Source organism: Babylonia areolata, chromosome 6 (assembly GCF_041734735.1).
Source record: "Babylonia areolata isolate BAREFJ2019XMU chromosome 6, ASM4173473v1, whole genome shotgun sequence".
NCBI lineage: Eukaryota > Metazoa > Mollusca > Gastropoda > Neogastropoda > Buccinidae > Babylonia > Babylonia areolata.
Genome location: NC_134881.1, coordinates 50,488,675 through 50,505,678, shown reverse-complemented (window position 1 = coordinate 50,505,678; position 17,004 = coordinate 50,488,675). Strand labels below are relative to the sequence as shown.

At 40.9% G+C, this 17,004-nt stretch overlaps 1 protein-coding gene across 1 annotated transcript; it reads left to right on the top strand.

Moving 5' to 3' along the window:
- The first annotated feature begins 176 nt into the window (after positions 1-176).
- LOC143283121 (guanine nucleotide-binding protein subunit beta-like protein 1) lies at positions 177-16,408 on the top strand. The gene is made up of 3 exons (XM_076589258.1): positions 177-208; positions 3,853-4,146; positions 12,175-16,408. Exons 1-3 carry the CDS (start codon positions 181-183, stop codon positions 12,843-12,845), a joined length of 993 nt encoding a protein of 330 aa, XP_076445373.1. The 5' UTR covers positions 177-180; the 3' UTR covers positions 12,846-16,408.
- The last annotated feature ends 596 nt before the right edge of the window (positions 16,409-17,004 follow it).

Below are 17,004 nucleotides of genomic sequence, written 5' to 3'. Positions count from 1 at the left end.
GTTTACTAGAATTTCTTAAGCAAAATATCTAGGGGATTATTTGCTCGTGTATTTTAAATTGCGGTGAATGCAATAATATATTTTATTTTGTTTAAACGACAATTCGTTATTGCGTGTCTGCTCGTTAAAGAAAGATAACCACGCGCCGTGCTTACATTAATTTTGGTTTCAAAATCCAAAATGGCGGCAGACAACAAGGCAAACACAGGTTGATTAACAAAAACTGTAGCGTATATGGATTTGACTTGAGCTACTGGTACTGACACTAACACAAAATAAGATTGATCGAATATGGTAATCAAAGCATTGATAGTAAACATTTTTGACAAACTGAACCATCTAATGGGTGTAGACATTGCACTGATATTAATAAAAATTAAAAAAAAAGTGAGAGTGAAAGGGCCATGTTGCTAAATATCATGGAGATAAATTTAGTCAAGCAAGACTACTCTTCATCAGATTGGAGACCGTCTCAGTTGCACTCTCAGATATAATGTAGATGCGTTTTGGTCATATGTATCTCTCAGATATAATGTAAATGTGTTTTGATTATATGTATCATAATATTCAAGAGACTTGCTGTAACTGTCTAAAGCACTCAGTTCACTTAATACTTTTTGCAAATGACCCTGACTGAAAGTGACAAATGGTCAGCTTGTGGTCAGTCAATTGAGGGAAAGAAGACTAGAATGGGCAGTAGTACTAGTACTGGGAGTTGCTAGCAGCTATTTGGAGGGGATGCCAATATTTAGGTTTTCGTTCAGCATATGATGGGTCATTTGACCTGTTCACCACAAATCAGATGGTCATTTTCAAAATCCTCCACACCCCTTCCCCACCATACAATTTGTATTTTCATTTGTACACTGTCACACTTTTATACACACACACACACACACACACACACAGTGACACACACACACAAACATAATGCACACACACACACACACACACACACACACACACACACATGTGGAATGGTTTAAATGTTTGTGTGTGTGTGTGTGTTTCCTTGTTACTGTTGTTGTTGCTGTCTTGTTGACTGCCTAAAGGAAATGTTTCCTGTTCAACTTCAAGCATACATGCATGTTTGCTTACACACTATTCTGGATCAGGGAATAATTTCCCTGGAAATTACCCAGAGATAGTCAACAATTTCACACATACACACACACACACACACACACACACACACACATATACATCCACACAAGCATACACACACACACGCACACGCACGCACACACAGCCTAACACTTTCATAAAAAAATTGTCTTAACGCCTCCTGACACAAATATCGACACACCCATCACATGATGATAAATGTGCAGCCTATTCAGAATTGCTTATAGTAATTTGGATCAGTATAAAACAGTTGAACAGGTTTCAGACAAAGGTCACCAGCTCAAATTTCAAGGACATTTGCACAGGTCCAGTTGATGGCATTTAAAATCATCACAGAAACTCTCTCTACGCCACTGATATAATGTGGATTTGTTAGATAAGCAAAACTGGTGAAACAAAAACAACGAAAGCACGTTGTCATAGGTTCGCAGTCACAATGTTGATTACCTGAAAGTGGTGACCACGTTGATGCATAAACTCCTTAAATCTTCAGAGTTTTTTACTCAGATTCTGAAATGATGTTTAGTGCACTGGCACTGGCAAAAAAACCAGATTGCTTAAGACGAGGGTGGAACATATTTTGTTTTTGTTTTCATTGTCAGTGATGATGGTGCATTCCGGAGAGTTGTGTCAACAATCACAACTGTTTTGTCCAACATGTGTAATTGTGCATGCATAATGCATGGGGAGCAGCCACGTGGATGCTGTGCCTACAGACAGATGTCAGGAATCAGTGTGTTTCTTCTTCTTCGTTCATAGGCTGCAACTCCCACATTCACTTGTATGTACACAAGTGGGCTTTTACATATATGATCGTTTTTACCCTGCCATGTAGGCAGCCATACTCCATTTTCAGGAGTGTGCATGCTGGGTATGTTCTTGTTACCATAACCCACCAAATGCTGACATGGATTACTGGATCTTTAATGTGCATATTCGATCTTCTGCTTGCATATACACATGAAGGGGGTTCAGGCACAAGCAGGTCTGCACATATATTGACCTGGGAGATCAGAAAAATCTCCACCCTTTATCCACCGGGCACCGTTACCAAGATACGAACCCGGACCCTCAGACTGAAAGTCCAACACTTTAACGACTTGGCTACTGCGCCCGTCAAACAGTGTGATAAAATGCAGTGAGTGTTCTTGAGGAAATCCATCTTCATGATAGACCATTGTGTGAGCCTACAAGTCTTTTGCGATGTGAAAGCCAGCAAGAATGGCCTCCAAGTTGAGTAGGGTGGTAGATTTGCTGAGATTTGCCACTTCTTGGTTAAGCATTCATGTATGTCTAAGTGACAAGAAGTAGTGTGTGTGTGTGGATAACTTAAGTTGCATATGTACCCCTGTGTTAGCGAGCACCACAGATCACTGACACACATGCTCTGAGCCAGATATTGGCTCTCTATCGTATCATTCTCTGTGTCACACATTCCTTAATGCATGCACCTACACACACACACACACACACACACACACTATAGCGCTATTTTCCACTGCAGTTCACATAATATAAATGATGATGGTTTTGTGTAAGCGTCATAGCTGACTTTGTGTGCAAGTTTTGAGGTTGTTTGCAATGTTCATCTGCTCAACATCAAACTGCAAAGGAACAACAATAAGGCCTTTTTTTCTTCTTTTTTTTCTTCATTTTTTCAGAGCTTGAAACTGCACAATTATTTTGCAGGAGATTGAGAGAAACCTACAAAAGGCCTTTGGGTCTGAAAAATGAATAAGTCAAGTGACCAACTGGCTGCCACATCATTGGGTCATTTCAAATTTGTATCCATCAATGACCGTTGACCAACTCAGAATCTAAACCCTGGGATACTCTCTCAGTTTTGCTCTGTGACTAAGTAATTATTGCTATCTGTAGGGGGCTTTGTAGATGGTGTGTTATGTGTGTTGAACCAGAACAGGCATTACTGAACTGTGGTAGATGAACCAGGGTTGGCTGTGTATTGGGACACTGAATGGATTGCATGGGAGTAATGCTACTAAAATGTTACAGATGTTGGGGCAGTAAAAAATTGATAAATGAATAGCAGTAATAGCAGTTGTTGAGACAATCAGTATATTATTAAGGAAACTTAACACACTGCCAGAAAATTATTTAGCCTTTGACTGCAAAGTAATCATTCCAATCTTTGGTTCATTACAAGTCGGATGGGTTTTCACACACACACACACGCACACATGCACGCACACACATGCACATGCACACGCACATGTTTGTATGTATGTACAGTATAGGTTATATTTATTATTATTAAGTTTGTTAATATCAGTTCATCTGTTATGATTTTAAGTTTCAATGGCCTGTTTTATTCTGTCAGCTAGACATGGTTCACATGATCCAAAGACTGGATCAGTGTCTTCATACTGTGATAACCTTTCCCTGTGATATCATTAGAGATTTTCATCACACATGCCTGAGTGAACACACACACACACACACACACATCTACTATCAGGCATATATGCACACCTGTGCCATGGTGTACAGAGCTGTTATGTATTGACTGTTGTTGTATACTATAACTGTACTTTAACATACTCTGCAATGTTGATTGTGTTAAGTTATATTGTACTGTTATGGAAAGTTGTTTCTTTTTTTTTTTTAAATCAGGAGGTATTGCATAAAAACAATTATTCTTGCTTGTACTAGTAATACTGATTGAAATCAAAATTATTTATACTTTCTTGTTGTTTTGTTTGTTCTTAGGTTTATGTGCTCCCCCACCACCTAGTCCTGTATACATTTTGCATGGGTCAGGAAGCCCAGTGACAGTGCTGGAATTCTCTGATCATGCTGATGGGTCACTGCTGTCAGGATGTCAGAATGGACAGGTTCACCTCTGGGACCTCTCTACAAGACGCAGTCATCACTCATTTGATGCCCATGATGGTCAGCCAGTCCTGTTTGTGACGTCAGCTGCATCAGACATGTTGATGACCCATGGCAGAGATGGTTATTTCAAGATGTGGAAGTGTACTGGATCCAGTTATATTTTACATGGTATGTGTATGTTTGACATAGACTGATAGAGTGTTCACGAGTATGTGCAAGAGAGAGAGTGTAACTAAGTTTATGGTGTAGAATGTTTTTTCATTTGTTTGGTTTCTTAGTTGACAGATTAACCTTTACCGGATGTCGTTTTTGACTACACAGTCTCGATCGTGCGGGTCGCCCAAGACCCACACATTTTAAAGAGGCTTTTCCGTGCTTATCCCTATTCTGATCGTGTGGGTCTTCCAAGACCCACACCTACTAAAGAATGGTTCAACAGTTTATTCCTGACCCGATGGCGTGGGTCGTGGTGGCCAGGTCAAGGATGTTCGAGAACATGACCGTTGGCCACCGCTGCGTTTTTCGTTTTACAGTGAAGGCATGTGCCATTTTATCCAGGGTATCAACTGCACCCTTTGATTATAGAAGAGTATAATTTCCGGTTTTTTCTTTGGCATGCTTTCCTTCACAACACCAGTACTGTGCATTGTGCTGAGTGCCACTGTGCTCTTTAGTTGCTTGCTTTGATAATTTACGAGCGCGACAGCACCATTGCAGGCAAATTTGCTGTCATATAAAGCAAGCCTCTTCTTCTCTTTGAAGGAGTTTGGAAGGAACGTCTTGTTGGCTCTGACAGTCCCCACCAAGGTCAGGTCATTCTTCAAAAGTGTCTCTGCAAGAGCGAGATCTGTGAAGAAATTGTCACATGTGACGTTCCTCCCACTCTTGAAGAATGGCCTTGCAAGCTCCAGGGCAACACTGCGACCAAGATTGACCTGTCTCTCCTGACCGGCTGGCCGACCAAGGTAGGGAATGCCATAGAGCGGGTAGTTTTTCTCGGCATCTGCTACCCAGAAGACTTTGATGCCATATCTATCTGGCTTTGATGGCAAGTACTGCAGAAAGCTGCACCGCCCTCTAAAGGGCACCAACCGCTCATCAGTTGTGAGCAGTGGACCCGGGATGTAATGTGCTTGAAGATTCTTCATGAAATCATCCCAAATGTCCCTGAAGGGGGCAAATGCATCTTTCTGCCTTCTGACACTGCGTGTAGCTTTGTCATCAAAGCGCAGATAGGTGAGTAGAGTCTGAAATCGTTTACGACTCACACAGGCTCTGACGATTGCACTCCCATACACAGTATCCCACAGGTCTTCAGTGGAAACCATGTTTTGTTTCCTAGTGCCCAGAAAGAGTAGTAGGCCTAAGAAACCCTCCATCTCGACGGGATCAGTTTTAAGCCATGCCCCTCCCAGGACTCTGTGGCCTTCGATGTTGGTGAATTTCACCAGATCAGATATCATTTTTGAATTGACAAAAAGAGAAAAGGCATCTGAGGGGTCATTGACATTCTGACATCCTATAATTTGACTTGGGGGGACTTTAAAAATATTTCTAGAAGGGGTTTTTGATTTTGAAGCCATTGGATTTTGGCTCCATTTTGTGCCATCCTTGGCTGTCTCAAACGAGTCGAAGACAGCTTGAGAAGTTGATGCCTCACCATTATCTTGGTCATCAAATTCCATCAACTCATCTGGGGAGTCATCATCGGAAGGTGGAGCAGGCTCATCCTCACTGGTGTTGTCATCACCACTCAGAGGAAGGTCTGGCTCTATAGTGCTTGGATGTTCTTCCAACTGCACTGCAACACACACAACAGAAAGGCCATAATAATAAACATCAAACACACAATTAGACATCAACGACTGCATATGTTCTTACAAGTGTCCAAAGAGGCAAATGAGCAAGTGTTGTAAAGTAACACACGCACACACACACACACACACACACACACACACACACACACACACACAATCACACACAATCGCATGCACATATATGCACGCTGGCACCTAAGCACACAAGACGGCACACACACACACACAAGCACTACAAACACTAAACGCAAACACACACGCACACACACTGACACGTATGCAGACACGCACGCACACACATACAAGCGCACACTCAAACACATGCTCACGATCAGAGATTGACACACCAGTCATATCAAAACCAATGAAATTGACAACATACACGACAGCGCCTCAGCTCCACATCCATGTGCTTCCACGATCGCATCAAACAGGTTTGGTCTCTCCATTTTACCTGAAATAATACAGAACGATATTACATCGATTATAATGATAATAATTTTTGCACAGTAAATGTTTCGTTCTGTCCCTCCCTCCCTCTCTCTCTCTCTCTCTCTCTCTGGCATGGCGGAAATCACAACAATACATTTTTTAAAATTTTGTATCTTTCAGTTGTAATTAAAAATTTCTTTCTTAATTATGTGATGAAACTAATACGTAGGCCTACTGGTGGTTACAAAGCAAAGTTGTTTGTTGTGTTTCATTGTGAAAAGTATACTAATTGATTTTCAACAAAATTCTTGGTTCGATTACATTCTAACCTGGGTGCAAAATGAATGGGGAACCATTTGCTGTTTGGTAGCAAACAGTATCAGTGCGGATCTAAGTATAATCCGATATGGTCACTCATCATATTATATGCATCTTCTATTGAAATAGCAGGCAAATCGTACAAAATTATCTTTGGAAGCTTTCTGACATAGCAAATTCTTACCTGCCGTTTCTTTCCCACTGGCTGCAGAAGAAAAACAGAAAAATCCGCCGATGGTGCTGCTGTTTAGTAGTAGAGAGAAGCTGGTTCGCCCTGAATTGTCTGCTAGAGTGTTGCAAAGAAAAGGCGGGTGTGCCGGCATTCCTTTCCCCTGGTATCACCCTATATTGTTGCAAAGAAAAAGCGCGAGCGCCCCCCCCCCCCCCCCCTACACCCCCTCCTCCCCCCGCCCCTCCCCCAGGCTCGGCTGGCATCTCTTGAACTACGTCCGGTGTACCTCCAAAGTCAGTAGGCCACTGGATACTTCCACTGTACTGGGTCGTGCACGACCTACGTGATCCGAATCAGAATAAACACACTTGTGCCTCTTTGGTAAGTATGGGTCTTCCATGACCCGCGCCATCCGAATAGGAAGAACCACTTTCGTCCTCTTACAATTGTATGGGTCCTGGAGGACCCGTGACATCGTGTCTGTGTAGTTAAAATTACGTAATTAATTACGCTGGTAATTGATTACACCCATATACGAAATTTATGTGACGAAAGGGTCTTTGGGTTGCTGACAAACTCCTAAAATTTCATGTGCATAGCTCTATCCGTTCCCAAGATATGATAGTTTTATTGAGTCACTGGGTCCTAGAAGACCCAGGAAGCACGGTAAAGGTTAAGGGAGCAAGGTTGCAGAATGGATAAGATGCTTGTCTGTGGGGGTCTGGGTTTGAATCCCGCTCTTGCCCTTTCTTCCACATTTGACCAGCAAATTAAACTGAGTATCTAGTCATTTGGATGAGACTGTAAATCGAGGGCCCATATGCAGCATGCACTTGGCGCACTGAAAAAGAACCCATGGCAACAAAAGTGTTGCCTTCTGGCAAAATTCTGTAAAAGAAATCCACTCTGATAGGTACACAGATATATGTACATGCACTCAAGGCCTGACAAGTGTGTTGGGTTATGCTGCTGTCAGGCATCTGTTTAGCAGATGGGATGTAGCGGATATGGATGTCTGAATGCAGTGACACTTCCTTGAGAAACTGAAACTGATAGACAGAAAAAGAGAGCAGGTAGTCCCCTATTACATTTGTTGGGATGCCCTGTTTTATTTGACACTGATCTTCTCATGCTGAGAGATCTATCAATGGGTCTTTCTTCAACTGATAAAAGTACAGATAATTTTTATTTAATGGCAGTGACTTTATCATGTACATCAGGCTACAATGAAACTCCATACAAACTCTTTCAAAATCTCTATTACCTTAAAATGTATGCAGGCTTGAGATTCCTGCAAGGAAAAAATTATGAGTTTAACTGTTTTCAAAATTCTCCATTTAAAAAAAGGAAAGTTGATTACAAAAAATTACTGATTTGAATAAAAATTTTCTGTTAAGCAATTTTTCATTTGAGATAAATTATGTCCTTACTGGTTTGTTCTGTTTGGAAAACAATTTGCGGCAACTCATTGATAAGACGTCTCACTATTAGTCTGCTGTCTGCTAGCCAATCAAACACCTTGTCCAGCTGGAGCTGATTACTCATTCACAAATCTTGTTGTTCTGTCTTTGTCAACCTTTTATAGATTAGAAATGTTATTTTCTTGCATGCTTGTTGTTTGATGCAGCTTTCTGGGATGTTTTTGTTCAGAATTAATGTCATTTACATTGTTTGAGTCAGTTCTTGACTTCTAATTCAATGTTTTTGTAGCGCTCCTTTTTCTTTTTTCTTTTTGTTTGTAGGCTTGTCGCAATTCTTGTGTAATTGCTTGTCCTGATCGCTATGCCTCACACGCCACCATGCAATGGCTGGACCAATGAGGCCGGGATAGTGCTCTCTTGGGAGATCATCTCAGGTGCTGGGGCCCATGGGTTCTCCTGTTTGATCAGGCCAATGCATCTTTGCAGACATCAAGGTGGGATAGCTCAACCTCCTAACGTAGTCTGGAAGGGGATTGGGGAGAAGGGCCTGACCACAAGGTAACCCAAGTGGAAGGTGGTTTTGTTAATGTGGCTATCACTGGCATGGAGCCTGACATGTCCTCACAAGGGGATTTGGTGTCAACCCTCTATACTCGGTTCACTGAGAAGGTTCTCAGTGGTGACACTGCTCTCTCTGTTCCTCTCTCCCATGCCAAGTCCCCTTCCCCACCTCCCTCAGTGTGAGGGAAAGCCATGGCTTTGGGAGGGTGGGGGTGTTCTGTGGGAGGGGATTCTGGTTGTGTGACCCTTGCGTGTTTGTCAGGCAACCCTGCTATCTGGCAGGTCTCCCCTGCTGAGGGAACCCCGCGCATGTCAGGCAGTCCCAGGCTATCAGATTGTCGGTCTGCCAGCAGTCTGACACTCAGGTTGGACTGGCTATTGCAGGTCCCTCCAACCTGGTCAAGTTTTTCTCTCCTTTTTTTACCCCTTCTTGAAAGTCAAGACACAAGTGATCCTTGGGGATGGGCTTACAGGGTGGTTGGCACCCATGGGTAGATTGCCCCATTATACCCATACAGAGATGTGCCTCTTGCGCATGCTGGACTGCCAGGAGGGCGGGGGTTAACCCTCAGTCCTACCCTCCCTGGACTCAGCCCAGCACCCCTTACCCACTACCACTGGTGTGGGAGGATGTGCACACCCTCAGCTGAAGGGACCGAGCTGGTGTTGGTCAGGGTGACCTACATGATCACCAGCGCATCCCATTCAGAACATTGCACCTCTGGGTCAGCTGAACCAGGTTGGGGAAGCTTGCAGTTTCCCCTCCCTCAGCCATGGTTCTGTTAGATCAGTAGTGGCATGTGCCCTTCCAGCACTTATGGGTCCTTACCTCTTTTCATGAGGCACTACATGAGAAGCTTTGGCACCCTCCCTCTCAGGTGTGGCTGAAACTGTTTTCCCCTGGCTGGCGCCCACAGGTGGATTTCCCCCATTTCTACCTCTATGGGGGTTCGCCCCCGGGACACACTGGCTGAGCAGAGGGCTATGCCTTCTCCCTCACCTGGTCTTAGCCCAGCACTGCTTACCCCTTGGTAGTAAATGTCCCTATAGGCACTTACACTACTGAGGGTGGAGGGACTGAGTATTTGTTGATCATGACAACATCCACTGTTACCAGCATCTCCCATATTGGCCCTTGCATCTCCCAGGCCACTTTCAACACACGAAGCAAGGAGTTTCTGCTGCCTCTTGGGAGTTGACAGGGTGCTTTCGCCCCTGGGACACACTGGACTTAGTAAGGGACCAGACCCCCTGCCCCTTCCACCTGGTCTCAGCCAGCGCTGCTTTGCCCCCAGTATTTGGTCCCCCACTCCCACCCCCTGTGACTCAAACACTGCTGAGGGGGAAGGGACTGAACACTTGTCAGTCCGGATAACCTCCACTGCTGCCAGTGCCTCCCTTACAGGCCCCTGCATCTTCACAGGAGGGGATATTGCATGTGTGACCCTAGCCTGTGCATCAGGTGATGGCCCCACAACAGTGGCATTGAGCTCTCAAGGAGACACATAGCAGGCAGTGTCACAAGGTCACCCTTTAGGGGAGTAGGGGGTGTTTGTGGTTTCCATTCATGGTGGTCTTCTTTGCTAGTGGGGGGTGTTTGTGGTTTCCATTCATGGTGGTCTTCTTTGCCAGTGGGGGGTGTTTGTGGTTTCCATTCATGGTGGTCTTCTTTGCCAGTGGGGGGTGTTTGTGGTTTCCATTCATGGTGGTCTTCTTTGCCATGAGGTCAACAGAAGACACACCCAGAAGCTTGGGAAGTTCTGGACTAGAGCAACCTGATTGCTTATGCTTTTTTTCCCTTCCGATTCAGTGAAGGTGGTTCTGAAAGCCTGGTTAGAAGGCCCGCAGATCAGAGCCTAAGACACTTTCGGTTCCTTAGCTGCTTGATTCCAAGAGCACACGAGGTGCACACTGTTACCACTTCAGCCACCTTTCAGCACTCTGTGTCTCTTTGACTTGTTTTGGAGGCAGCCTTCTGCCATTAGGAGATTCCCTTCATCAATTTCCACATCAGGGAATTCCGTATGATAATGATGGATGGTTCCAAGGGGTTTCCTTTGTCGTGGCTAACACAGCTGTTACTATTACAAGAGCTTACATGCGAACCAATAGGCATTATCTTCCTACTTTTGCTTTGAATTCTGCATCAGTTTGACATGGTTCAGTATATGACTCCAAAATGGGAAATTTGTATTATACTCCCGGTTTGGTTAAATACACTTACATTGTTAAATTCAGGCATTCTTTGCGGGCATTAGAATGAGTAATCAGCTCCAGCTTGAAACTGCATTTGATTGGCTAACAAATGGCAGACTAAATGGGTGACCTTTTACCTCTGAGTTGCCACAAATTTTGGCCAAACAGAGCAAATCGATAGCCCTAGTCTGATCAGTTTGACATGGTAAATATGTTTAACCAAATTCGGAATTTATTACAAACTCCCCTTTTCAAGATTATACAAACTCCCCTTTTCGCAAACTCCCCATTCCAAGATGATGCAAACTCCCCTTTTCAAGAGTATTTACAGGTCAGTGTCACAGATCAAGGCTATTTCACACATACATTCTGGTTGTTGTTTTCTTTTTGTTTTTGATTTTTTCTTTAATTAAGAAAGATAAACAGCAAAGGAAAAGATAGGGACAAATGTCTGTAAGAATGAAATGGATCTTTCTCAGACTTCTCAACTTTTCCTGAAAAGTGAAATCAGCATCCTAATTTGTCACATGCAAGATGTTCTTTTTTGATCATTGTCTTGAGTTTTTTGAAAACGGAGTATGGCTGTGGGGTAAAAACGGTCATACAAGTAAAAGCCCACATACGAGTGAACATGGGAGCACAGCCCACAAACAAAGAGGAAGAAGATTTTTTGCCCCCACCCTTTCACTCCTCCCAATTTTCATATTTAAACAAAATCTGGAAAACCAAGATATGCTTGACGAAATATTTTTTGTTTAAAGGGACCATCCAAAATATTTGCCAAAAAGAATAACAGAAGAGTGGTTGAACACAGTTGAACACAATGACAAAAGTAGCCAGGCCACAAAAAAAGCAACTTTGTGACTTGATTTGTTTAAAGAAAATAGCCGATCAAAGTATTGTGTAGAAGGGTTGCAACCCTTGACAGAATTTATTCTTTGTCTGTATGCATAAGCATTTTGTTTTTGTGTGAATTTCGACTTTCATGTATATTTTAAAGATCTTTAAATGTACTTTACAGCCAAGCAAATTTGCATAGAAATTGGTCACGATGAGGACAATATTTATATTTTGTGCTGCTGACATCTGTTCTTGTAATTTGTGTTGAAATTTCTTCTTCTTTTTTCTTGTTGTTGTTATCTGAATGCATTGAATAGAGGTGCTTTTGTTGTTTTACAGCTTAGTTATTCGCCATAATTTTAAGAATAACATTTCTCTCCAAATAATATTTTTGTTATGATGATTGTGATTTCACTGTCTCAAAATATTTCTTGTGCAGGCAAGCTAGAAGCAGATGGGGATGGTTTCTGCACAGCGAGGGTACTGACTCAGGAAAATACTTCACCACTTGTAGCTATTCCAAGCAAAAACTCCACCATCCAACTGTTTGATTTAAACAGTCAGTCACCTGTGCGGACATTGACTCCACAGTCTGGTTGTGATGAACTAGGACTTTGCATGTGCATGTGTGTCATCCCAAATCAGACAGGCTTTGGAACATGTCTAGTGGCAGGATATGAAAGTGGAAAGATGATTCTTTGGGATGTTTGCTCTGGAAAAGCTCTTCATGAGTGTTGTGTTCATGATGATGCTGTGATGTGTTTGTCTTTCTCATCTGCTAAAATGAACAAAGGGTTGTCAGGTTCTGTGGATGAAAGACTTGTTGTTTGGAGAATTTCAAATGAGGGCAAGATTGAAATCATCCGTAAAATAGAATGTATAAATCCAGGTTTTAATGATATTTCCCTTCGATCTGATGACCGAATCGTAGCAACAGCAGGTTGGGATAAGCAGGTTCGTCTTTTCAGCATGAAGTCTATGCGTCCTCTTGCCATTTTAGCCTATCACCGGGAAAGTGTGCGATGCGTCAGATTCTCAAAGGACTGTCTTCTGGCTGCGGGTTCAAATGATCACCTCATCTCCTTGTGGGATGTCTACAGGAGAGCGTAAGTTGATAGTTTCATCATGCACTTTGAACCCACACACATACACATGCTCACACACATGCACATATGCATGCACTCACACACACACACACACACACACACTTCAGGACATTTAAAATACAAATTTCCATGTGAGACTATACACTGTTATAAATTTTTTTTAATTTAGTGGAGAGAGGATGCAACTTTTTGAACGTCTTGAGTCAGGACACCTCTGCCAATTTTTTTTTTTTTTTTCCTCAGACAATTTTTCTCACATCGTTGCTGACTGTGACCAATAAATCTTCATCTTCATTGATTGTTATGCATCTCATTTGTCTGAGAATTCCTGATGTTCCATCCACACCCATCAATATATCATATTTTGCTCTTGCATTATTGACATTGCAAATTGAATCATATTTTTTACACACACACACACACACACACATCAAAAGGTGAGAAGATCTGGCCAGAAGTTAACCGCAGTAATCAAGGCGAAGAAGAATCATGGAAGTGAAGAGATTTTTGGTTGCTTCACTGGTGAGTCCAGGTATTAGGGCATATCTGTCTGTCTCTTGCTTTCATCTTCAAGTTGTAACAGAGGCCATTGACTGCCTTTCAACAGTTATTCATTTTAGTGTACGTAAGTCTCTTGCATTTTAGCATTTCAAATTTTTCTCTCTGTAAATTCTACTCCACCCGCCTTTATCCAACTTGTCCGGGAGTCTCTCTTTCTCACTCTCTCTCTCTTTGCAAAAGAGAAAGCGAAAGCAGTTTAATGATATATTGTTGACAGAATTAATTGCTTCTATCAAAAGTCAGAAAGAATTTTGGAACAATGTTGGTAAAATGTCACTTAAAAGAAAACAGCCAGCTAACAACATTACTGATGATGTTTGGTTTGACCACTTTAAAACCCTTCTAACAAAAGATGTAAATTCTGATAACGTACTGCAATGGGAACAAGATGAAGATGAAGAAGATTATTTAAATCGTCCAATCTCGGTAGAAGAAGTGATGTTTGCATTAAGGAAAATTAAGAACCGTAAAGCTGCAGGACCTGATAGTATAATTGGAGAATTGTTAAAATATGTCACTGAATCTGACTTGATTTTGAATTTCTTTGTAACTTTTTTTAACTCGTTATTTGACAGAGGAATCTATCCTGAAAAAATGGACTGAATCTATTGTTTTCCACTGTATAAAAAGGGCGATATGAACAATCCGAATAACTATAGAGAAATTTTTCTTTGTGATGCAAGTAGCAAGTTGTATAGTACAATTATAAATCAGAGACTGCAAGAATGGGTAGAAGAAAACAATATTACAGGTGAATACCAGGCAGGATTTAAACACAACTACTCAACTGTTCATCATATGTTTACTTTGATGGCCTTTATTCAAAAACAGTTTTCTTTTAATCGTAAATTGTATGTGGCTTTTATAGATTTTGAGAAAGCCTTCAATTCCATAAACAGAACAATTCTATGGCCTATTCTTTTAAAAACTGGTGTTTGTGGAAAGTTGTTGAAATGTATTATGAGTATGTATGCGGGTGTGAAAGGAAGGGTTAGATGTGGGGGGAAGATGACTATTATATTCAATGCACTTCTGGCGTGAAACAAGGTGATGTGTGCAGCCCTGTATTATTTTCTCTTTTTATTAATGAACTAACTTCAGAAGTTGTCAGAAACGGAAAACATGGTGCACAATTTACTGGTGAGATTCTAGAGTTATTCATTCTCCTCTTAGCTGATGATGTTGTGTTGATATCTGAAACTGTGATTGGTTTACAAACACAATTAAATAGTCTATCTAGAGCTGCAAAATCACTTCAGTTGAAAGTAAATATGTCAAAAAGTAACATAATTGTATTTAGAAAAGGTGGATATTTAGGAATTAGGGAAAAATGAACTTATAATGGAATAATGATGCCAGTAGTGAATGTGTATAAATACTTAGGAATATAATAAATTTTTTCAACAAAATTGAGTTTCACAGTTGCATGTAAAAATCTTGCAAGTAGAGCTAAACAAGCATTACTTTGTATTATGAAAAAACTGTCAAGTTTAGAAAATCAATCTTTTGATCTGTTTATTAAATTGTTTGATTCCCAGGTACAACCTATTGTACAATATGGAGCAGAAATTTGGGGTCTCTCTAATGCTGCAGTTTGCTGCGAGAGTATTCATTTATTTGCACAGAAAAAGTTTCTTGGAGTTACCATGAAAACGCCTAATGATTTAATTTATGGGGAGACAAAAAGATATCCGATATATCTCAATTCTGCAGTAAGATGTATTCGCTATTGGTTGAAAATAACACAAATGGAAGATTCAAGGTTGCCGAAAAAAGCATTTAACATGTTATATGATTTAGATTTGAGGGGCAAAGTAAACTGGGTATCAAAGGTTAGGGTTAGATTATATGAACTGGGATTTGGTTATGTTTGGTTACAGCAGGGGGTAGGGGACATAAAGGGGTTTATTAGTGCACTCCGAACAAGATTAATTGACTGTAGATGGCAAGAATGGTCTTATCATGTTCAAGATAGCGATAGGTTTGAGTTTTACAGACAGTTCATTTCTATGCACTCTATTCCTACTTATCTGTCAATGAAAATGGATAAGCATTTGAAACATATCACAACCAGGTTCCGATTTGGAATTTCTGACATATTTCTTCATCATTATCGTTATCGAAAGTCCAGTGTCTCTGATCTTAGTTGTCCTTTATGCAGACGTGCTGAAGAAAACGAACTTCACTTTGTGTTGTGTTGCCCTGCTTTGAATGACCTTAGACATGAGTGGATTCCACAAAAATATTATAGACACCCTACTTTATTTCGACTTGCCATGGCAAGCATGTCATCAACTAACGAAACTATTATAAAACAGTTTGCTATTTACTTATATAAGGCTTTTAAGTCTCGCAGTGTATTATGTAGTTAATTATTATTAGTTTTGCATTATCCAATTTGTGGATTATCATTTGCAGCTTATCATTTACATTTGTAATTTGTAATGTTTTAATTTTGAATGTTGATTCACTGTACCCCCTTCATGAGGGGCCATGGCCTTTATTGAATAAACTATCCGTATCCGTATCTCTCTCTCTCTCTTGGTAACACCGAGTCCAATGACTTACATTTGCTCAAATGTTTTTGTAACACTAAAAGAATACATTCTAACTTTCAGCTAGCATACATTAGTATACGTGATGTTTTCAAAGAATTATGCTCATTAAACAATCCAGATCCCGAGGTTTAGATGGTATTACAGTGGAACTCGGATATATGCAAGTGCTCGGGACCGGCAAAATCGCTTGCATATATCCGAGTTGCATATATACGAAAACTCGCTTATATGCAAATCTGAGCGTCAGACTTGCATATATCCGAAACTCGCTTATAAGCAAATAAATTTGCATATATCCGATTTTTTTTTTCATTTTTTTTTTTTTTCATTTTTAACTCTTCCACTAAACTGCATGTTGCCATAAAAACTTTGTGCTTTATTTTGTAGGGTAAACGACAGTGTTGTTTGTCAGCATACATGATGTTAAAAAAATAAATAAATAAAAAAAGCCTTGCACTCGTTGGATCTATTGTGATGCGTTTATGTTCCAGTTGGCAAAAGTTGTGTCAGTGTATCCATTCAAGCATCCCCTCACACACACACACACACACACGCACACGTGCACGCGCGCGAGCACGCACGCACATAAGCACCAACGAGAAAATGAACAAATATTGCTTTTATATAAACTGAAAATTATTTGTTGGATACTGACTGTACCACACGGCAACACAACACAAAACTATTAATCTTCCAATAATACTGTTACATCATGGCACCAACCTGGAAGCACAACGTATTATGAAAACAGGACAAAACTTAAAACAAGGGGGGTGGAGGAGTGGGGGGAGAAAATGAGTTTCTGGAATCAGCACTATTTAAATGAACAGAAATGATTTTTGATGAATTGCATTGCCACAGAAGCATAATTTTTACTGAATTTAGCAACCCAAGACTTGTTTGAATAGATTTCACTCATCCACATGTTCAATTGGAAAATAAAAATTCCCGCAAATGATAGTAATAATAATAATAAAAACCAAAAACAAAAACAGAACAAAAGTAAAGAAAACAAAACAAAACAACAACAACAAATAACAACAA